Genomic DNA, 22,909 nt, shown 5'->3' with positions numbered 1-22,909 from the left:
CCCAACCCCAGTCACAGCCCCAGCCCCAGCTCCAGCCCCAGTCACAGTTGCAGCCCCAGCCCCAGCCCCTCTCACAGCCTGAGCTCCAGCCCCAGACACAGCCACAGCCCCAGCACCAGTCACTGACCAAGCCCCAGTCACTGCCCCAGCCCCATCCCCAGTCACAGCAACAGCCCCAGCCCCTGACACAGCCCCAGCCCCACTCGCTTATCCAGCCCCAGACACAGCCCCAGCCCCAGCCCCAGACACATCACCAGCCCCAGTCACTGTCCTAGCCCCAGTCACAGCCTCAGTCACAGCCCCAACCCCAGTCACAGCCACAGCCCCAGTCACTGCCCCAGACCCAGCCCAAGTCACAGACCCAGCCCCAACCCGAGTCACTGCTCCAGCCCCAGTCCCAATCCCAATCACAGCCCCAGTAACAGCCCCAGTCACAGCAGCAGCCCCAACCCCAGCCTCAGTCACAGCCGCAGACACGGCCCCAGTCCTAGTCACAGCCCCGGTCACATCCCCAGTCATAGGCCCAGTCCAGCCGCAGCCCCAGTCACAGCCGCAGTCACAATCCCAGTCCAGCCCCAGCCCCAGTCACAAGCACCGCCACAGTCACAGTCACAGCCCCAGCCCCAGTCACTGCCCCAGCCCCAGCCCCAGCTCTAGTCACAGCCTCAACTGCAGCCCCAGGCCCAGCACCAGTCACAGCGCCAGTCACAGCCCCAATCACAGCCCCAGTCACAGCCCCAGTCACAGCCGAATCCTCAACCCCAGCCCCAGTCACAGCCCCAGTCACAGCCACAGCCTCAGCCACAGTCACTGCCCCAGCCCCAGCCCCAGCCCTAGTCACAGCCTCAGCCCCAGCCCCAGGCCCAGCACCACTCACAGCGCCAGTCACAGCCCCAATCACAGCCCCAGTCACAGCCCCAGTCACAGCCGAATCCTCAACCCCAGCCCCAGTCACAGCCCCAGTCACAATCCCAGTCCAGCCCCAGCCCCAGTCACAAGCAGCAGCCCAAACCCCAGACTCAGTCACAGCCGCAGACGTGGCCCCAGTCCTAGTCACAGCCCCAGTCATAGGCCCAGTCCAGCCCGAGCCCCAGTCACAAGCACCGCCACAGTCACAGTCACAGCCCCAATCACAGTCCCATCACAGCAACAGCACCAGTCATAGCCCCAGTCACAGCCAAAGCCCCAGTCCCAGCCCCAGTCACAGCCACAGCCTCAGCCACAGTCAGAGCTCCAGCCCCAGTCACAGCAGCAGCCCCAACCCCAGTCACAGCCCCAGCCCCAGCTCCAGCCCCAGTCACAGTTGCAGCCCCAGCCCCAGCCCCTCTCACAGCCTGAGCTCCAGCCCCAGACACAGCCACAGCCCCAGCACCAGTCACTGACCAAGCCCCAGTCACTGCCCCAGCCCCATCCCCAGTCACAGCAACAGCCCCAGCCCCTGACACAGCCCCAGCCCCAGTCGCTTATCCAGCCCCAGACACAGCCCCAGCCCCAGCCCCAGACACATCCCCAGCCCCAGTCACTGTCCTAGCCCCAGTCACAGCCTCAGTCACAGCCCCAACCCCAGTCACAGCCACAGACCCAGTCACTGCCCCAGACCCAGCACAAGTCACAGCCCCAGCCCCAACCCGAGTCACTGCTCCAGCCCCAGTCCCAATCCCAATCACAGCCCCAGTCACAGCCCCAGTCCCTGCCCCTGTCACAGCCCCAGTAACAGCCCCAGTCACAGCAGCAGCCCCAACCCCAGCCTCAGTCACAGCCGCAGACACAGCCCCAGTCCTAGTCACAGCCCCGGTCACATTCCCAGTCATAGGCCCAGTCCAGCCGCAGCCCCAGTCACAGCCGCAGTCACAATCCCAGTCCAGCCCCAGCCCCAGTCACAAGCACCGCCACAGTCACAGTCACAGCCCCAGCCCCAGTCACTGCCCCAGCCCCAGCCCCAGCTCTAGTCACAGCCTCAACTGCAGCCCCAGGCCCAGCACCAGTCACAGCGCCAGTCACAGCCCCAATCACAGCCCCAGTCACAGCCCCAGTCACAGCCGAATCCTCAACCCCAGCCCCAGTCACAGCCCCAGTCACAGCCACAGCCTCAGCCACAGTCACTGCCCCAGCCCCAGCCCCAGCCCTAGTCACAGCCTCAGCCCCAGCCCCAGGCCCAGCACCACTCACAGCGCCAGTCACAGCCCCAATCACAGCCCCAGTCACAGCCCCAGTCACAGCCGAATCCTCAACCCCAGCCCCAGTCACAGCCCCAGTCACAGCCACAGCCTCAGCCACAGTCACTGCCCCAGCCCCAGCCCCAGCCCTAGTCACAGCCTCAGCCCCAGCCCCAGGCACAGCACCAGTCACAGCGCCAGTCACAGCCCCAATCACAGCCCCATCACAGCCACAGCACCAATCATAGCCCCAGTCACAGCCAAAGCCCCAGTCCCAGCCCCAGCCCCAGCCCCAGTCACAGCCCCAGCCCCAGCCCGTCTCACAGCCTCAGCTCCAGCCGCAGACACAGCCCCAGTCCCAGTCACAGCCCCAGCCCCAGTCATTGCCCCAGTCACAGCCACAGCACCAATCACCGCCCCAGTCACAGCCCCAGCACCAGTCATTGCCCCAGTCACAGCCACAGCACAAATCACAGCCCCAGTCACAGCCGAAGCCCCAGCCCCAGCCCCAGTCAGAGCCCCAGCTCCAGCCCCAGTCACAGCAGCAGCCCCAACCCCAGCCTCAGTCACAGCCGCAGATGCGGCCCCAGTCACAGTCACAGCCCCAATCACAGCCCCATTCACAACCACAGCACCAATCACAGCCCCAGTCACAGCCCAAGCACCAGCCCCAGCCCCGGGCAAAGCCGCAGCCCCACTCACAGTCCCAGCCCCAGTCTCAGCCACAGCTCCAGCCCCAGGCACAGCCTCAGCCCCAAGCACATCCCCAGCCCCAGCCCCTGCCCCAGCCCCAGTCACATCCCTAGCCCCAGACACAGACCGACCCCAGCCCCAGTCACTGCCCCAGTCCCAGCCGCAGTCACAGCCTCAGCCCCAGCCCCTGACACAGCCCCAGCCCCAGCCCCTGCCGCTTATCCAGCCCCAGACACAGCCCCAACCCCAGACACAGACCCAGCCTCAGTCACAGCCCCAACCCCAGTCACAGCCACAGCCCCAGTCACTGCCCAAGCCCCAGCCCCAGTCACAGCCCCAGTCACTACCCCAGACCCAGCCCCATTCACAGCCCCAGCCCCAACCCCAGTCACAGCCCCTGTCACAGCCCCAGCCCCAGTCACAGCCCCAGTAACAGCACCAGTCACAGCAGCAGCCCCAACCCCAGCCTCAGTCAGAGCCGCAGACACGGCCCCAGTCCTAGTCACAGCCCTAGTCACATCCCCAGTCATAGGCCCAGTCCAGCCGCAGCCCCAGTCACAGCCGCAGTCACAATCCCAGTCCCAGCCCCAGCCCCAGTCAAAAGCACAGCCACAGAAACAGTCACAGCCCCAATCACAGCCCCAGTCACAGCCAAAGCCCCAGTCCCAGCCGCAGCCCCAGTCAGAGCCCCAACCCCAGTCACAACCTCAGCTCCAGCTCCAGCCCCAGTCTCAGGCCCAGTAAAGGCACCAGGCCCAGACACAGCCCCAGCAACAATCGCAGCCACAGTCACAGCAACATCCCCCAGCCCCAGCCCCAGGCACAGCCCCAGCCCCAGTCTCAGCCACAGCTCCAGCCCCAAGCACAGCCTCAGCCCCAAGCACAACCCCAGCCCCAGCCCCAGCCCCAGCCCCAGTCACATCCCTAGCCCCAGACACAGCCCAACCCCAGCCCCAGTCACTGCCCCAGCCCCAGCCGCAGTCACAGCCTCAGCCACAGCCCCTGACACAGCCCCAGCCCCAGTCACTGCCCCAGCCCCAGTCACAGCCTCAGTCACAGCCCCAACCCCAGTCACAGCCACAGCCCCAGTCACTGCCCCAGCCCCAGCCCGAGTCACAGCCCCAGTCACAGCCCCAGCACCAGCCTCAGTCACAGCCCCAACCCCAGTCACTGCCCCAACCCCAGTCACAGCCACAGCCCCAGTCACTGCCCCAGCCGCAGCCCCAGCCCCAGTCACAGCCCCAGTCACAATCCCAGTCCCAGCCCCAGCCCCAGTCACAAGCACCGCCACAGTCACAGTCACAGCCCCAATCACAGCCCCATCACAGCTACAGCACCAATCACAGCCCCAGTCACAGCCAAAGCCCCAGTCCCAGCTGCAGCCCCAGTCAGAGCTCCAGCCCCAGTAACAGCAGCAGCCCCAACCCCAGTCACAACCCCAGCTCCAGCTCCATCCCCAGTCTCAGGCCCAGTCAAGGCACCAGGCCCAGACACAGCCCCAGTCACAGCCCCAGTCACAGCCCCAGCAACAATCGCAGCCCCAGTCACAGCAACATCCCCCAGCCCCAGCCCCAGGCACAGCCCCAGCCCCAGTCACAGCCCCAACCCCAGTCTCAGCCACAGCTCCAGCCCCAAGCACAGCCTCAGCCCCAAGCACAGCCCCAGCCCCAGCCCCAACCCCAGTCACAGCCGCAGACACAGCCCCAGTCCTAGTCACAGCCCTAGTCACATCCCCAGTCATAGGCCCAGTCCAGCCGCAGCCCCAGTCACAGCCGCAGTCACAATCCCAGTCCAGCCCCAGCCCCAGTCACAAGCACAGCCACAGTCACAGTCACAGCCCCAATCACAGCCCCATCACAGCTACAGCACCAATCACAGCCCCAGTCACAGCCAAAGCCCCAGTCCCAGCCGCAGCCCCAGTCAGAGCTCCAGCCCCAGTCGCAGCAGCAGCGCCAACCCCAGTCACAACCCCAGCTCCAGCTCCAGCCCCAGTCTCAGGCCCTGTCAAGGCACCAGCCCCTGACACAGCCTCAGTCACAGCCCCAGGCTGAGCCCCATTCACAGCCACAGCCCCAGACCCAGTCACAGCCTCAGCCCCACTCACAGCCCTAGCCCCAGCCACAGTCCCAGCCCCAGCCCCAGGCACTGACCCAGCCCCAGTCACGGCCCCAGTCACAGCCGAAGCCCCAGCCCCAGACCCAGGTACAGCCCCAGCCCCACTCACAGCCCTAGCCTCAGCCACAGTCCCTGCCCCAGCCCCTCTCACAGCCTCAGCTCCAGCCCCAGACACAGCCCCAGCCCCAGTCACAGCCCAGCCCCAGTCATTGCCCCAGTCACAGCCACAGCACCAATCACCGCCCCAGTCACAGCCCCAGCACCAGTCATTGCCCCAGACACAGCCCCAGCCCCAGTCACAGCCCCAGCACCAGTCATTGCCCCAGTCACAGCCACAGCACCAATCACAGCCCCAGTCACAGCCGAAGCCCCAGCCCCAGCCCCAGTCAGAGCCCCAGCTCCAGCCCCAGTCACAGCAGCAGCCCCAACCCCAGCCTCAGTCACAGCCACAGATGCGGCCCCAGTCACAGTCACAGACCCAATCACAGCCCCATTCACAACCACAGCTCCAATCACAGCCCCAGTCACAGCCCAAGCACCAGCCCCAGCCCCGGGCAAAGCCGCAGCCCCAGTCACAGCCCCAGCCCCAGTCTCAGCCACAGCTCCAGCCCCAGGCACAGCCTCAGCCCCAAGCACATCCCCAACCACAGCCCCAGCCCCAGCCCCTGCCCCAGTCTTAGTCACATCCCTAGCCCCAGTCACTGCCCCAGTCCCAGCCGCAGTCACTGCCCCAGTCCCAGCCGCAATCAGAGCTTCAGCCCCAGCCCCTGACACAGCCCCAGCCCCATCCGCTTATCCATCCCCAGACACAGCCCCAGCCCCTGACACAGACCCAGCCTCAGTCACAGCCCCAACCCCAGTCACAGCCACAGCCCCAGTCACTGCCCCAGCCCCAGCCCCAGTCCCAGTCACAGCCCCAGCCCCAGTCACAGCCCCAGTCACTGCCCCAGCCCCAGCCCCATTCACAGCCCCAGCCCCAGCCCCAGTCACTGCCCCAGCCCCAGTCCCAATCCCAATCACAGCCCCTGTCACAGCCCCAGCCCCAGTCACAGCCCCAGTAACAGCACCAGTCACAGCAGCAGCCCCAACCCCAGCCTCAGTCAGAGCCGCAGACACGGCCCCAGTCCTAGTCACAGCCCTAGTCACATACCCAGTCATAGGCCCAGTCCAGCCGCAGCCCCAGTCACAGCCGCAGTCACAATCCCAGTCCCAGCCCCAGCCCCAGTCAAAAGCACAGCCACAGTCACAGTCACAGCCCCAATCACAGCCCCATCACAGCTACAGCACCAATCACAGCCACAGTCACAGCCAAAGCCCCAGTCCCAGCCGCAGCCCCAGTCAGAGCTCCAGCCCCAGTCACAGCAGCAGCCCCAACCCCAGTCACAACCCCAGCTCCAGCTCCAGCCCCAGTCTCAGGCCCAGACACAGCCCCAGTCACAGCCCCAGTCACAGCCCCAGCAACATTCGCAGCCACAGTCACAGCAACATCCCCCAGCCCCAGCCCCAGGCACAGCCCCAGCCCCAGTCACAGCCCCAGCCCCAGTCTCAGCCACAGCTCCAGCCCCAAGCACAGCCTCAGCCCCAAGCATAGCCCCAGGCCCAGCCCCAGCCCCAGCCCCAGTCACATCCCTAGCCCCAGACACAGCCCCAACCCCAGCCCCAGTCACTGCCCCAGCCCCAGCCGCAGTCACAGCCTCAGCCCCAGACCCTGACACAGCCCCAGCCCCAGCGCCAGCCCCAGTCACTGCCCCAGCCCCAGTCACAGCCTCAGTCACAGCCCCAACCCCAGTCACAGCCACAGCCCCAGTCACTGCCCCAGCCCCAGCCCCAGTCACAGCCCCAATCACTGCCCCAGCCCCAGTCACAGCCTCAGTCACAGCCCCAACCCCAGTCACAGCCACAGCCCCAGTCACTGCCCCAGCCCCAGCCCCAGTCACAGCCCCAATCACAGCCACAGCCCCAGTCACTGCCCCAGCCCCAGCCCCAGTCACAGCCCCAGCCCCAGCCTCAGTCACAGCCCCAACCCCAGTCACAGCCCCAACCCCAGTCACAGCCACAGCCCCAGTCACTGCCCCAGCCGCAGCCCCAGCCCCAGTCACAGCCCCAGTCACAATCCCAGTCCCAGCCCCAGCCCCAGTCACAAGCACCGCCACAGCCACAGTCACAGCCCCAATCACAGCCCCATCACAGCTACAGCACCAATCACAGCCCCAGTCACAGCCAAAGCCCCAGTCCCAGCTGCAGCCCCAGTCAGAGCTCCAGCCCCAGTAACAGCAGCAGCCCCAACCCCAGTCACAACCCCAGATCCAGCTCCAGCCCCAGTCTCAGGCCCAGTCAAGGCACCAGGCCCAGACACAGCCCCAGTCACAGCCCCAGTCACAGCCCCAGCAACAATCGCAGCCCCAGTCACAGCAACATCCCCCAGCCCCAGCCCCAGGCACAGCCCCAGCCCCAGCCCCAGTCTCAGCCACAGCTCCAGCCCCAAGCACAGCCTCAGCCCCAGCCCCAACCCCAGTCACAGCCGCAGACACAGCCCCAGTCCTAGTCACAGCCCTAGTCACATCCCCAGTCATAGGCCAGTCCAGCCGCAGCCCCAGCCCCAGCCCCAGTCACAGCCCCAGCCCCAACCCCAGTCACTGCCCCAGCCCCAGTCCCAATCCCAATCACAGCCCCTGTCACAGCCCCAGCCCCAGTCACAGCCCCAGTAACAGCCCCAGTCACAGCAGCAGCCCCAACCCCAGCCTCAGTCAGAGCCGCAGACACGGCCCCAGTCCTAGTCACAGCCCTAGTCACATCCCCAGTCATAGGCCCAGTCCAGCCGCAGCCCCAGTCACAGCCCCAGTCACAGCCACAGCCCCAGTCCCAGTCAGTGCCCGAGCCCCAGCCACAGCCCCAGTCCCAGCCACAGTCCCAGCCACAGCCCCAGCCCCAGTCACAGTCTCAGTCACAGCAACAGGCCCAGTCACAGCTCCAGTCACAGCCCCAGCCCCAGACACAGCCCCAGCACCAGTCACTGCCCAAGCCCCAGTCACTGCCCCAGCCCCATCCCCAGTCACAGCCACAGCCCCAGCCCCAGACACAGCCCCAGCCCCAGACACAGCCCCAGCCCCAGTCACTGCCCCAGCCCCAGTCACAGCCTCAGTCACAGCCCCAACCGCAGTCACAGCCACAGCCCCAGTCCCAACCCCAATCACAGCCCCAGTCACAGCCCCAGTCACAGCCCCAGTCACAGCCCCAGTCACTGCCCCAGTCATTGCCCCAGTCACTGCCCCAGTCACTGCCCCAGTCACAGCCCCAGTCACAGCAGCAGCCCAAACCCCAGACTCAGTCACAGCCGCAGACGTGGCCCCAGTCCTAGTCACAGCCCCAGTCATAGGCCCAGTCCAGCCCGAGCCCCAGTCACAAGCACCGCCACAGTCACAGTCACAGCCCCAATCACAGTCCCATCACAGCAACAGCACCAGTCATAGCCCCAGTCACAGCCAAAGCCCCAGTCCCAGCCCCAGTCACAGCCACAGCCTCAGCCACAGTCAGAGCTCCAGCCCCAGTCACAGCAGCAGCCCCAACCCCAGTCACAGCCCCAGCCCCAGCTCCAGCCCCAGTCACAGTTGCAGCCCCAGCCCCAGCCCCTCTCACAGCCTGAGCTCAAGCCCCAGACACAGCCACAGCCCCAGCACCAGTCACTGACCAAGCCCCAGTCACTGCCCCAGCCCCATCCCCAGTCACAGCAACAGCCCCAGCCCCTGACACAGCCCCAGCCCCAGTCGCTTATCCAGCCCCAGACACAGCCCCAGCCCCAGCCCCAGACACATCCCCAGCCCCAGTCACTGTCCTAGCCCCAGTCACAGCCTCAGTCACAGCCCCAACCCCAGTCACAGCCACAGACCCAGTCACTGCCCCAGACCCAGCACAAGTCACAGCCCCAGCCCCAACCCGAGTCACTGCTCCAGCCCCAGTCCCAATCCCAATCACAGCCCCAGTCACAGCCCCAGTCCCTGCCCCTGTCACAGCCCCAGTAACAGCCCCAGTCACAGCAGCAGCCCCAACCCCAGCCTCAGTCACAGCCGCAGACACGGCCCCAGTCCTAGTCACAGCCCCGGTCACATTCCCAGTCATAGGCCCAGTCCAGCCGCAGCCCCAGTCACAGCCGCAGTCACAATCCCAGTCCAGCCCCAGCCCCAGTCACAAGCACCGCCACAGTCACAGTCACAGCCCCAGCCCCAGTCACTGCCCCAGCCCCAGCCCCAGTCACAATCCCAGTCCCAGCCCCAGCCCCAGTCACAAGCACCGCCACAGCCACAGTCACAGCCCCAATCACAGCCCCATCACAGCTACAGCACCAATCACAGCCCCAGTCACAGCCAAAGCCCCAGTCCCAGCTGCAGCCCCAGTCAGAGCTCCAGCCCCAGTAACAGCAGCAGCCCCAACCCCAGTCACAACCCCAGATCCAGCTCCAGCCCCAGTCTCAGGCCCAGTCAAGGCACCAGGCCCAGACACAGCCCCAGTCACAGCCCCAGCAACAATCGCAGCCCCAGTCACAGCAACATCCGCCAGCCCCACCCCCAGGCACAGCCCCAGCCCCAGCCCCAGTCTCAGCCACAGCTCCAGCCCCAAGCACAGCCTCAGCCCCAGCCCCAACCCCAGTCACAGCCGCAGACACAGCCCCAGTCCTAGTCACAGCCCTAGTCACATCCCCAGTCATAGGCCAGTCCAGCCGCAGCCCCAGTCACAGCCGCAGTCACAATCCCAGTCCCAGCCCCAGCCCCAGTCTCAAGCACAGCCACAGTCACAGTCAGAGCCCCAATCACAGCCCCAGTCACTGCCCAGCCCCAGCCCCAGTCACATCCCCAGTCACTGCCCCAACCCCAACCCCAGTCACTGCCCCAGCCCCAGTCCCAATCCCAATCACAGCCACTATCACAGCCCCAGCCCCAGTCACAGCCCCAGTAACAGCAGCAGCCCCAACCACAGCCTCAGTCAGAGCCGCAGACACGGCCCCAGTCCTAGTCACAGCCCCAGTCACAGCCCCAACCCCAGTCACAGCCACAGCCCCAGTCACTGCCCCAGCCCCAGCCCCAGCCCCAGTCACAGCCCCAGTCACTGCCCCAGCCCCAGCCCCAGTCACAGCCCCAGCCCCAACCCCAGTCACTGCCCCAGCCCCAGTCCCAATCCCAATCACAGCCCCTGTCACAGCCCCAGCCCCAGTCACAGCCCCAGTAACAGCCCCAGTCACAGCAGCAGCCCCAACCCCAGCCTCAGTCAGAGCCGCAGACACGGCCCCAGTCCTAGTCACAGCCCTAGTCACATCCCCAGTCATAGGCCCAGTCCAGCCGCAGCCCCAGTCACAGCCGCAGTCACAATCCCAGTCCAGCCCCAGCCCCAGTCACAAGCACAGTCACAGTCACAGCCCCAATCACAGCCCCATTCACAGCCACAGTCCCAGTCACAGCCACAGTCACAATCCCAGTCCAGCGCCAGCCCCAGTCACAAGCACAGTCACAGTCACAGCCCCAATCACAGCCCCAGTCACCTGCCCCAGTCACAGCCACAGCCCCAGCCCCAGCCCTAGCCCCAGCCACAGTCCCAGCCACTGCCCCAGCACCAGTCACCATCTCAGGCCCACTCAAGGCACCAGCCCCAGACACAGCCCCAGTCACAGCCCCAGCAACAATCGCAGCCCCAGTCACAGCCGAAGACCCATCCCCAGCCCCAGTCACAGCCCCAGTCACAGCCACAGCCCCAGTCCCAGTCAGTGCCCGAGCCCCAGCCACAGCCCCAGTCCCAGCCACAGTCCCAGCCACAGCCCCAGCCCCAGTCACAGTCTCAGTCACAGCAACAGGCCCAGTCACAGCTCCAGTCACAGCCCCAGCCCCAGACACAGCCCCAGCACCAGTCACTGCCCAAGCCCCAGTCACTGCCCCAGCCCCATCCCCAGTCACAGCCACAGCCCCAGCCCCAGACACAGCCCCAGCCCCAGACACAGCCCCAGCCCCAGTCACTGCCCCAGCCCCAGTCACAGCCTCAGTCACAGCCCCAACCGCAGTCACAGCCACAGCCCCAGTCCCAACCCCAATCACAGCCCCAGTCACAGCCCCAGTCACAGCCCCAGTCACAGCCCCAGTCACTGCCCCAGTCACTGCCCCAGTCACTGCCCCAGTCACTGCCCCAGTCACTGCCCCAGTCACAGCCCCAGTCACAGCAGCAGCCCAAACCCCAGACTCAGTCACAGCCGCAGACGTGGCCCCAGTCCTAGTCACAGCCCCAGTCATAGGCCCAGTCCAGCCCGAGCCCCAGTCACAAGCACCGCCACAGTCACAGTCACAGCCCCAATCACAGTCCCATCACAGCAACAGCACCAGTCATAGCCCCAGTCACAGCCAAAGCCCCAGTCCCAGCCCCAGTCACAGCCACAGCCTCAGCCACAGTCAGAGCTCCAGCCCCAGTCACAGCAGCAGCCCCAACCCCAGTCACAGCCCCAGCCCCAGCTCCAGCCCCAGTCACAGTTGCAGCCCCAGCCCCAGCCCCTCTCACAGCCTGAGCTCCAGCCCCAGACACAGCCACAGCCCCAGCACCAGTCACTGACCAAGCCCCAGTCACTGCCCCAGCCCCATCCCCAGTCACAGCAACAGCCCCAGCCCCTGACACAGCCCCAGCCCCAGTCGCTTATCCAGCCCCAGACACAGCCCCAGCCCCAGCCCCAGACACATCCCCAGCCCCAGTCACTGTCCTAGCCCCAGTCACAGCCTCAGTCACAGCCCCAACCCCAGTCACAGCCACAGACCCAGTCACTGCCCCAGACCCAGCACAAGTCACAGCCCCAGCCCCAACCCGAGTCACTGCTCCAGCCCCAGTCCCAATCCCAATCACAGCCCCAGTCACAGCCCCAGTCCCTGCCCCTGTCACAGCCCCAGTAACAGCCCCAGTCACAGCAGCAGCCCCAACCCCAGCCTCAGTCACAGCCGCAGACACAGCCCCAGTCCTAGTCACAGCCCCGGTCACATTCCCAGTCATAGGCCCAGTCCAGCCGCAGCCCCAGTCACAGCCGCAGTCACAATCCCAGTCCAGCCCCAGCCCCAGTCACAAGCACCGCCACAGTCACAGTCACAGCCCCAGCCCCAGTCACTGCCCCAGCCCCAGCCCCAGCTCTAGTCACAGCCTCAACTGCAGCCCCAGGCCCAGCACCAGTCACAGCGCCAGTCACAGCCCCAATCACAGCCCCAGTCACAGCCCCAGTCACAGCCGAATCCTCAACCCCAGCCCCAGTCACAGCCCCAGTCACAGCCACAGCCTCAGCCACAGTCACTGCCCCAGCCCCAGCCCCAGCCCTAGTCACAGCCTCAGCCCCAGCCCCAGGCCCAGCACCACTCACAGCGCCAGTCACAGCCCCAATCACAGCCCCAGTCACAGCCCCAGTCACAGCCGAATCCTCAACCCCAGCCCCAGTCACAGCCCCAGTCACAGCCACAGCCTCAGCCACAGTCACTGCCCCAGCCCCAGCCCCAGCCCTAGTCACAGCCTCAGCCCCAGCCCCAGGCACAGCACCAGTCACAGCGCCAGTCACAGCCCCAATCACAGCCCCATCACAGCCACAGCACCAATCATAGCCCCAGTCACAGCCAAAGCCCCAGTCCCAGCCCCAGCCCCAGCCCCAGTCACAGCCCCAGCCCCAGCCCGTCTCACAGCCTCAGCTCCAGCCGCAGACACAGCCCCAGTCCCAGTCACAGCCCCAGCCCCAGTCATTGCCCCAGTCACAGCCACAGCACCAATCACCGCCCCAGTCACAGCCCCAGCACCAGTCATTGCCCCAGTCACAGCCACAGCACAAATCACAGCCCCAGTCACAGCCGAAGCCCCAGCCCCAGCCCCAGTCAGAGCCCCAGCTCCAGCCCCAGTCACAGCAGCAGCCCCAACCCCAGCCTCAGTCACAGCCGCAGATGCGGCCCCAGTCACAGTCACAGCCCCAATCACAGCCCCATTCACAACCACAGCACCAATCACAGCCCCAGTCACAGCCCAAGCACCAGCCCCAGCCCCGGGCAAAGCCGCAGCCCCAGTCACAGTCCCAGCCCCAGTCTCAGCCACAGCTCCAGCCCCAGGCACAGCCTCAGCCACAAGCACATCCCCAGACCCAGCCCCTGCCCCAGCCCCAGTCACATCCCTAGCCCCAGACACAGACCCACCCCAGCCCCAGTCACTGCCCCAGTCCCAGCCGCAGTCACAGCCTCAGCCCCCTGACACAGCCCCAGCCCCAGCCCCAGCCGCTTATCCAGCCCCAGACACAGCCCCAGCCCCAGACACAGACCCAGCCTCAGTCACAGCCCCAACCCCAGTCACAGCCACAGCCCCAGTCACTGCCCCAGCCCCAGTCCCAGTCACAGCCCCAGTCACTGCCCCAGACCCAGCCCCATTCACAGCCCCAGCCCCAACCCCAGTCACAGCCCCTGTCACAGCCCCAGCCCCAGTCACAGCCCCAGTAACAGCACCAGTCACAGCAGCAGCCCCAACCCCAGCCTCAGTCAGAGCCGCAGACACGGCCCCAGTCCTAGTCACAGCCCTAGTCACATCCCCAGTCATAGGCCCAGTCCAGCCGCAGCCCGTCACAGCCGCAGTCACAATCCCAGTCCCAGCCCCAGACCCAGTCAAAAGCACAGCCACAGAAACAGTCACAGCCCCAATCACAGCCCCAGTCACAGCCAAAGCCCCAGTCCCAGCAGCAGCCCCAGTCAGAGCCCCAACCCCAGTCACAACCTCAGCTCCAGCTCCAGCCCCAGTCTCAGGCCCAGTAAAGGCACCAGGCCCAGACACAGCCCCAGCAACAATCGCAGCCACAGTCACAGCAACATCCCCCAGCCCCAGCCCCAGGCACAGCCCCAGCCCCAGTCTCAGCCACAGCTCCAGCCCCAAGCACAGCCTCAGCCCCAAGCACAGCCCCAGCCCCAGCCCCAGTCACATCCCTAGCCCCAGACACAGCCCAACCCCAGCCCCAGTCACTGCCCCAGCCCCAGCCGCAGTCACAGCCTCAGCCACAGCCCCTGACACAGCCCCAGCCCCAGTCACTGCCCCAGCCCCAGTCACAGCCTCAGTCACAGCCCCAACCCCAGTCACAGCCACAGCCCCAGTCACTGCCCCAGCCCCAGCCCGAGTCACAGCCCCAGTCACAGCCCCAGCCCCAGCCTCAGTCACAGCCCCAACCCCAGTCACAGCCCCAACCCCAGTCACAGCCCCAACCCCAGTCACAGCCACAGCCCCAGTCACTGCCCCAGCCGCAGCCCCAGCCCCAGTCACAGCCCCAGTCACAATCCCAGTCCCAGCCCCAGCCCCAGTCACAAGCACCGCCACAGTCACAGTCACAGCCCCAATCACAGCCCCATCACAGCTACAGCACCGATCACAGCCCCAGTCACAGCCAAAGCCCCAGTCCCAGCTGCAGCCCCAGTCAGAGCTCCAGCCCCAGTAACAGCAGCAGCCCCAACCCCAGTCACAACCCCAGCTCCAGCTCCAGCCCCAGTCTCAGGCCCAGTAAAGGCACCAGCCCAGACACAGCCCCAGTCACAGCCCCAGTCACAGCCCCAGTCACAGCCCCAGCAACAATCGCAGCCACAGTCACAGCAACATCCCCCAGCCCCAGCCCCAGGCACAGCCCCAGCCCCAGTCACAGCCCCAGCCCCAGTCTCAGCCACAGCTCCAGCCCCAAGCACAGCCTCAGCCCCAAGCATAGCCCCAGGCCCAGCCCCAGCCCCAGCCCCAATCACATCCCTAGCCCTAGACACAGTCCCAACCCCAGCCCCAGTCACTGCCCCAGCCCCAGCCGCAGTCACAGCCTCAGCCCCAGACCCTGACACAGCCCCAGCCCCAGCGCCAGCCCCAGTCACTGCCCCAGCCCCAGTCACAGCCCCAACCCCAGTCACAGCCACAGCCCCAGTCACTGCCCCAGCCCCAGCCCCAGTCACAGACCAAGCCCCAGCCCCAGCCTCAGTCACAGCCCCAATCACAGCCACAGCCCCAGTCACTGCCCCAGCCCCAGCCCCAGTCACAGCCCCAGCCCCAGCCTCAGTCACAGCCCCAACCCCAGTCACAGTCCCAACCCCAGTCACAGCCACAGCCCCAGTCACTGCCCCAGCCGCAGCCCCAGCCCCAGTCACAGCCCCAGTCACAATCCCAGTCCCAGCCCCAGCCCCAGTCACAAGCACCGCCACAGTCACAGTCACAGCCCCAATCACAGCCCCATCACAGCCACAGCCCCAATCACAGCCCCAGTCACAGCCAAAGCCCCAGTCCCAGCTGCAGCCCCAGTCAGAGCTCCAGCCCCAGTAACAGCAGCAGCCCCAACCCCAGTCACAACCCCAGATCCAGCTCCAGCCCCAGTCTCAGGCCCAGTCAAGGCACCAGGCCCAGACACAGCCCCAGTCACAGCCCCAGCAACAATCGCAGCCCCAGTCACAGCAACATCCCCCAGCCCCAGCCCCAGGCACAGCCCCAGCCCCAGTAACAGCCCCAGCCCCAGTCTCAGCCACAGCTCCAGCCCCAAGCACAGCCTCAGCCCCAGCCCCAACCCCAGTCACAGCCGCAGACACAGCCCCAGTCCTAGTCACAGCCCTAGTCACATCCCCAGTCATAGGCCAGTCCAGCCGCAGCCCCAGTCACAGCCGCAGTCACAAACCCAGTCCCAGCCCCAGCCCCAGTCTCAAGCACAGCCACAGTCACAGTCAGAGCCCCAATCACAGCCCCAGTCACTGCCCAGACCCAGCCCCAGTCACATCCCCAGTCACTGCCCCAGCCCCAACCCCAGTCACTGCCCCAGCCCCAGTCCCAATCCCAATCACAGCCCCTATCACAGCCCCAGCCCCAGTCACAGCCCCAGTAACAGCAGCAGCCCCAACCACAGCCTCAGTCAGAGCCGCAGACACGGCCCCAGTCCTAGTCACAGCCCCAGTCACAGCCCCAGTCACAGCCGAAGCCCCAGCCCCAGCCCCAGTCACAGCCCCAGCCCGACTCACAGCCCTAGCCCCAGCCACAGTCCCAGCCCCAGCCCCAGGCACTGACCCAGCCCCAGTCACGGCCCCAGTCACAGCCTCAGTCACAGCAACAGGCCCCAGCCCCAGACCCAGGTACAGCCCCAGCCCCACTCACAGCCCTAGCCTCAGCCACAGTCCCTGCCCCAGCCCCTCTCACAGCCTCAGCTCCAGCCCCAGACACAGCCCCAGCCCCAGTCACAGCCCCAGCCCCAGTCATTGCCCCAGTCACAGCCACAGCACCAATCACCGCCCCAGTCACAGCCCCAGCACCAGTCATTGCCCCAGACACAGCCCCAGCCCCAGTCACAGCCCCAGCACCAGTCATTGCCCCAGTCACAGCCACAGCACCAATCACAGCCCCAGTCACAGCCGAAGCCCCAGCCCCAGCCCCAGTCAGAGCCCCAGTTCCAGCCCCAGTCACAGCAGCAGCCCCAACCCCAGCCTCAGTCACAGCCACAGATGCGGCCCCAGTCACAGTCACAGACCCAATCACAGCCCCATTCACAACCACAGCTCCAATCACAGCCCCAGTCACAGCCCAAGCACCAGCCCCAGCCCCGGGCAAAGCCGCAGCCCCAGTCACAGCCCCAGCCCCAGTCTCAGCCACAGCCCCAGCCCCAGGCACAGCCTCAGCCCCAAGCACATCCCCAACCACAGCCCCAGCCCCAGCCCCTGCCCCAGCCTTAGTCACATCCCTAGCCCCAGTCACTGCCCCAGTCCCAGCCGCAGTCACTGCCCCAGTCCCAGCCGCAATCAGAGCTTCAGCCCCAGCCCCTGACACAGCCCCAGCCCCATCCGCTTATCCAGCCCCAGACACAGCCCCAGCCCCAGACACAGACCCAGCCTCAGTCACAGCCCCAACCCCAGTCACAGCCACAGCCCCAGTCACTGCCCCAGCCCCAGCCCCAGTCCCAGTCACAGCCCCAGCCCCAGTCACAGCCCCAGTCACTGCCCCAGCCCCAGCCCCATTCACAGCCCCAGCCCCAGCCCCAGTCACTGCCCCAGCCCCAGTCCCAATCCCAATCACAGCCCATGTCACAGCCCCAGCCCCAGTCACAGCCCCAGTAACAGCACCAGTCACAGCAGCAGCCCCAACCCCAGCCTCAGTCAGAGCCGCAGACATGGCCCCAGTCCTAGTCACAGCCCTAGTCACATACCCAGTCATAGGCCCAGTCCAGCCGCAGCCCCAGTCACAGCCGCAGTCACAATCCCAGTCCCAGCCCCAGCCCCAGTCAAAAGCACAGCCACAGTCACAGTCACAGCCCCAATCACAGCCCCATCACAGCTACAGCACCAATCACAGCCCCAGTCACAGCCAAAGCCCCAGTCCCAGCCGCAGCCCCAGTCAGAGCTCCAGCCCCAGTCACAGCAGCAGCCCCAACCCCAGTCACAACCCCAGCTCCAGCTCCAGCCCCAGTCTCAGGCCCAGTAAAGGCACCAGGCCCAGACCCAGCCCCAGTCACAGCCCCAGGCACAGCCCCAGCCCCAGTCACAGCCCCAGCCCCAGTCTCAGCCACAGCTCCAGCCCCAAGCACAGCCTCAGCCCCAAGCATAGCCCCAGGCCAAGCCCCAGCCCCAGCCCCAGTCACATCCCTAGCCCCAGACACAGCCCCAACCCCAGCCCCAGTCACAGCCCCAACCCCAGCCCCAGTCACTGCCCCAGCCCCAGCCGCAGTCACAGCCTCAGCCCCAGACCCTGACACAGCCCCAGCCCCAGCGCCAGCCCCAGTCACTGCCCCAGCCCAAGTCACAGCCTCAGTCACAGCCCCAACCCCAGTCACAGCCACAGCCCCAGTCACTGCCCCAGCCCCAGCCCCAGTCACAGCCCCAGCCCCAGCCTCAGTCACAGCCCCAATCACAGCCACAGCCCCAGTCACTGCCCCAGCCCCAGCCCCAGTCACAGCCCCAGCCCCAGCCTCAGTCACAGCCCCAACCCCAGTCACAGCCCCAACCCCAGTCACAGCCACAGCCCCAGTCACTGCCCCAGCCGCAGCCCCAGCCCCAGTCACAGCCCCAGTCACAATCCCAGTCCCAGCCCCAGCCCCAGTCACAAGCACCGCCACAGTCACAGTCACAGCCCCAATCACAGCCACAGCCCCAGTCACTGCCCCAGCCCCAGCCCCAGTCACAGCCCCAGCCCCAGCCTCAGTCACAGCCCCAACCCCAGTCACAGTCCCAACCCCATCACAGCTACAGCACCAATCACAGCCCCAGTCACAGCCAAAGCCCCAGTCCCAGCTGCAGCCCCAGTCAGAGCTCCAGCCCCAGTAACAGCAGCAGCCCCAACCCCAGTCACAACCCCAGATCCAGCTCCAGCCCCAGTCTCAGGCCCAGTCAAGGCACCAGGCCCAGACACAGCTCCAGTCACAGCCCCAGTCACAGCCCCAGCAACAATCGCAGCCCCAGTCACAGCAACATCCCCCAGCCCCAGCCCCAGGCACAGCCCCAGCCCCAGTCACAGCCCCAGCCCCAGTCTCAGCCACAGCCCCAGCCCCAAGCACAGCCTCAGCCCCAGCCCCAACCCCAGTCACAGCCGCAGACACAGCCCCAGTCCTAGTCACAGCCCTAGTCACATCCCCAGTCATAGGCCAGTCCAGCCGCAGCCCCAGTCACAGCCGCAGTCACAATCCCAGTCCCAGCCCCAGCCCCAGTCTCAAGCACAGCCACAGTCACAGTCAGAGCCCCAATCACAGCCCCAGTCACTGCCCAGACCCAGCCCCAGTCACATCCCCAGTCACTGCCCCAGCCCCAACCCCAGTCACTGCCCCAGCCCCAGTCCCAATCCCAATCACAGCCCCTATCACAGCCCCAGCCCCAGTCACAGCCCCAGTAACAGCAGCAGCCCCAACCACAGCCTCAGTCAGAGCCGCAGACACGGCACCAGTCCTAGTCACAGCCCTAGTCACATCCCCAGTCATAGGCCCAGTCCAGCAGCAGCCCCAGGCACAGCCGCAGTCACAATCCCAGTCCCAGCCCCAGCCCCAGTCACAAGCACCGCCACAGTCACAGCCAAAGCCCCAGTCCCAGCCCCAGCCCCAGTCACAGCAGCAGCCCCAACCCCATCACAACCCCAGCTCCAGCTCCAGCCCCAGTCTCAGGCCCAGTCAAGGCACCAGCCCCAGACACAGCCCCAGCCCCAGCCCCAGACACAGCCCCAGCCCCAGACACAGCCCCAGCACCAGTCACTGACCAAGCCCCAGTCACTGCCCCAGCCCCATCCCCAGTCACAGCCACAGCCCCAGCCCCTGACACAGCCCCAGCCCCAGTCGCTTATCCAGCCCCAGAGACAGCCCCAGCCCCAGACACATCCCCGGCCCCAGTCACTGTCCTAGCCCCAGTCACAGCCTCAGTCACAGCCCCAACCCCAGTCACAGCCACAGCCCCAGTCACTGCCCCAGCCCCAGCCCCAGTCACAGCCCCAGTCACTGCCCCAGCCCCAGCCCCAGTCACAGCCCCAGCCCCAACCCCAGTCACTGCCCCAGCCCCTGTCCCAATCCCAATCACAGCCCCAGTCACAGCCCCAGTCCCTGCCCCTGTCACAGACCCAGTAACAGACCCAGTCACAGCCGCAGACACGGCCCCAGTCCTAGTCACAGCCCCAGTCACATCCCCAGTCATAGGCCCAGTCCAGCCTCAGCCCCAGTCACAGCCCCAATCACCGCCCCATCACAGCCCCATCACAACCACAGCACCAATCACAGCCCCAGGCCCAGACGAATCCCCAGTCCCAGCCCCATCCCCAGTTAGAGCTCAAGCCCCAGTCACAGCAGCAGCCCCAACCCCAGTCACAACCCCAGCTCCAGCTCCAGCCCCAGTCTCAGGCCCAGTCAAGGCACCAGCCCCACACAGACCCAGTCACAGCCCTAGTCACAGCCCCAGCAACAATCGCAGCCCCAGTCACAGCCGAAGCCCCAGCCCCAGCCCCAGTTACAGCCCCAGTCACAGCCAAAGCCCAAGTCACAGCCCCAATCACAGCCCCAGTCACAGCCGAAGCCCCAGCCCCAGCCCCAGTCAGAGCCCCAGCTCCAGCCCCAGTCACAGCAGCAGCCCCAACCCCAGCCTCAGTCACAGCCGCAGATGCGGCCCCAGTCACAGTCACAGCCCCAATCACAGCCCCATTCACAACCACAGCACCAATCACAGCCCCAGTCACAGCCCAAGAACCAGCCCCAGCCCCGGGCAAAGCCGCAGCCCCAGTCACAGTCCCAGCCCCAGTCTCAGCCACAGCTCCAGCCCCAGGCACAGCCTCAGCCCCAAGCACATCCCCAGCCCCAGCCCCTGCCCCAGCCCCAGTCACATCCCTAGCCCCAGACACAGACCCACCCCAGCCCCAGTCACTGCCCCAGTCCCAGCCGCAGTCACAGCCTCAGCCCCAGCCCCTGACACAGCCCCAGCCCCAGCCCCAGCCGCTTATCCAGCCCCAGACACAGCCCCAGCCCCAGACACAGACCCAGCCTCAGTCACAGCCCCAACCCCAGTCACAGCCCCAATCACAGCCCCATCACAGCCCCATCACAACCACAGCACCAATCACAGCCCCAGTCCCAGACGAATCCCCAGTCCCAGCCCCATCCCCAGTCAGAGCTCAAGCCCCAGTCACAGCAGCAGCCCCAACCCCAGTCACAACCCCAGCTCCAGCTCCAGCCCCAGTCTCAGGCCCAGTCAAGGCACCAGCCCCACACAGACCCAGTCACAGCCCCAGTCACAGCCCCAGCAACAATCGCAGCCCCAGTCACAGCCGAAGCCCCAGCCCCAGCCCCAGTCACAGCCCCAGTCACAGCCAAAGCCCCAGTCACAGCCCCAATCACAGCCCCAGTCACAGCCGAAGCCCCAGCCCCAGCCCCAGTCAGAGGCCCAGCTCCAGCCACAGTCACAGCAGCAGCCCCAACCCAAGCCTCAGTCACAGCCGCAGATGCGGCCCCAGTCACAGTCACAGCCCCAATCACAGCCCCATTCACAACCACAGCACCAATCACAGCCCCAGTCACAGCCCAAGCAGCAGCCCCAGCCCCGGGTAAAGCCGCAGCCCCAGTCACAGCCCCAGCCCCAGCCCCAGTCACAGCCCCAGTCACTGCCCCAGCCCCAGCCCCATTCACAGCCCAGCCCCAGCCCCAGCCCCAGTCACTGCCCCAGCCCCAGTCCCAGTCACAGCCCCAGTAACAGCACCAGTCACAGCAGCAGCCCCAACCCCAGCCTCAGTCAGAGCCGTAGACACGGCCCCAGTCCTAGTCACAGCCCTAGTCACATACCCAGTCATAGGCCCAGTCCAGCCGTAGCCCCAGTCACAGCCGCAGTCACAATCCCAGTCCCAGCCCCAGCCCCAGTCAAAAGCACAGCCACAGTCACAGTCACAGCCCCAATCACAGCCCCATCACAGCTACAGCACCAATCATAGCCCCAGTCACAGCCAAAGCCCCAGTCCCAGCCGCAGCCCCAGTCAGAGCTCCAGCCCCAGTAACAGCAGCAGCCCCAACCCCAGTCACAACCCCAGCTCCAGCTCCAGCCCCAGTCTCAGGCCCTGTAAAGGCACCAGGCCCAGACACAGCCCCAGTCACAGCCCCAGTCACAGCCCCAGCAACAATCGCAGCCACAGTCACAGCAACATCCCCCAGCCCCAGCCCCAGGCACAGCCCCAGCCCCAGTCTCAGCCACAGCTCCAGCCCCAAGCACAGCCTCAGCCCCAAGCACAGCCCCAGCCCCAAGCACAGCCCCAGCCCCAGCCCCAGCCCCAGTCACATCCCTAGCCCCAGACACAGCCCCAACCCCAGCCCCAGTCACTGCCCCAGCCCCAGTCACTGCCCCAGCCCCAGCCGCAGTCACAGCCTCAGCCCCAGCCCCTGACACAGCCCCAGCCCCAGCGCCAACCCCAGTCACTGCCCCAGCCCCAGTCACAGCCTCAGTCATAGCCCCAACCCCAGTCACAGCCACAGCCCCAGTCACTGCCCCAGCCCCAGCCCCAGTCACAACCCCAGTCACAGCCCCAGCCCCAGCCTCAGTCACAGCCCCAACCCCAGTCACAGCCACAACCCCAGTCACAGCCACAGCCCCAGTCACTGCCCCAGCCGCAGCCCCAGCCCCAGTCACAGCCCCAGTCACAATCCCAGTCCCAGCCCCAGCCCCAGTCACAAGCACCGCCACAGTCACAGTCACAGCCCCAATCACAGCCCCATCACAGCTACAGCACCAATCACAGCCCCAGTCACAGCCAAAGCCCCAGTCCCAGCTGCAGCCCCAGTCAGAGCTCCAGCCCCAGTAACAGCAGCAGCCCCAACCCCAGTCACAACCCCAGATCCAGCTCCAGCCCCAGTCTCAGGCCCAGTCAAGGCACCAGGCCCAGACACAGCCCCATTCACAGCCCCAGTCACAGCCCCAGCAACAATCGCAGCCCCAGTCACAGCAACATCCCCCAGCCCCAGCCCCAGGCACAGCCCTAGCCCCAGTCACAGCCCCAGCCCCAGTCTCAGCCACAGCTCCATCCCCAAGCACAGCCTCAGCCCCAACCACAGCCTCAGTCAGAGCCGCAGACACGGCCCCAGTCCTAGTCACAGCCCTAGTCACATCCCCAGTCATAGGCCCAGTCCAGCCGCAGCCCCAGGCACAGCCGCAGTCACAATCCCAGTCCCAGCCCCAGCCCCAGTCACAAGCACAGCTCCAGTCACAGCCAAAGCCCCAGACACAGCCCCAGCCCCAGACACAGCCCCAGCCCCAGACACAGCCCCAGCACCAGTCACTGACCAAGCCCCAGTCACTGCCCCAGCCCCATCCCCAGTCACAGCCACAGCCCCAGCCCCTGACACAGCCCCAGCCCCAGTTGCTTATCCAGCCCCAGTTGCTTATCCCCGGCCCCAGTCACTGTCCTAGCCCCAGTCACAGCCTCAGTCACAGCCCCAACCCCAGTCACAGCCACAGCCCCAGTCACTGCCCCAGCCC

General features: G+C 66.4%; 2 protein-coding genes across 2 annotated transcripts; both read left to right on the top strand.

Annotated features, from left to right (window-relative positions):
- Positions 1-9,310: 9,310 nt before the first annotated feature.
- LOC121291191 (pleckstrin homology-like domain family A member 1) lies at positions 9,311-10,755 on the top strand (the record flags this gene model as incomplete). Its single annotated transcript, XM_041212281.1, has 2 exons — positions 9,311-9,364; positions 10,684-10,755. Coding segments are annotated over 2 exons (126 nt in total), but the record flags the coding sequence as incomplete, so codon positions are not given.
- Positions 10,756-20,678: 9,923 nt separating this feature from the next.
- On the top strand, positions 20,679-22,628 carry LOC121291190 (pleckstrin homology-like domain family A member 1; the record flags this gene model as incomplete). The annotated part of the gene is made up of 2 exons (XM_041212280.1): positions 20,679-20,729; positions 22,569-22,628. Coding segments are annotated over 2 exons (111 nt in total), but the record flags the coding sequence as incomplete, so codon positions are not given.
- Positions 22,629-22,909: the final 281 nt, after the last annotated feature.

The sequence above is a fragment of the Carcharodon carcharias genome, chromosome 19 (assembly GCF_017639515.1).
Source record: "Carcharodon carcharias isolate sCarCar2 chromosome 19, sCarCar2.pri, whole genome shotgun sequence".
NCBI lineage: Eukaryota > Metazoa > Chordata > Chondrichthyes > Lamniformes > Lamnidae > Carcharodon > Carcharodon carcharias.
Note: the sequence above shows the minus strand (reverse complement) of the source record. Positions and strands in the feature narration are given on the sequence as shown.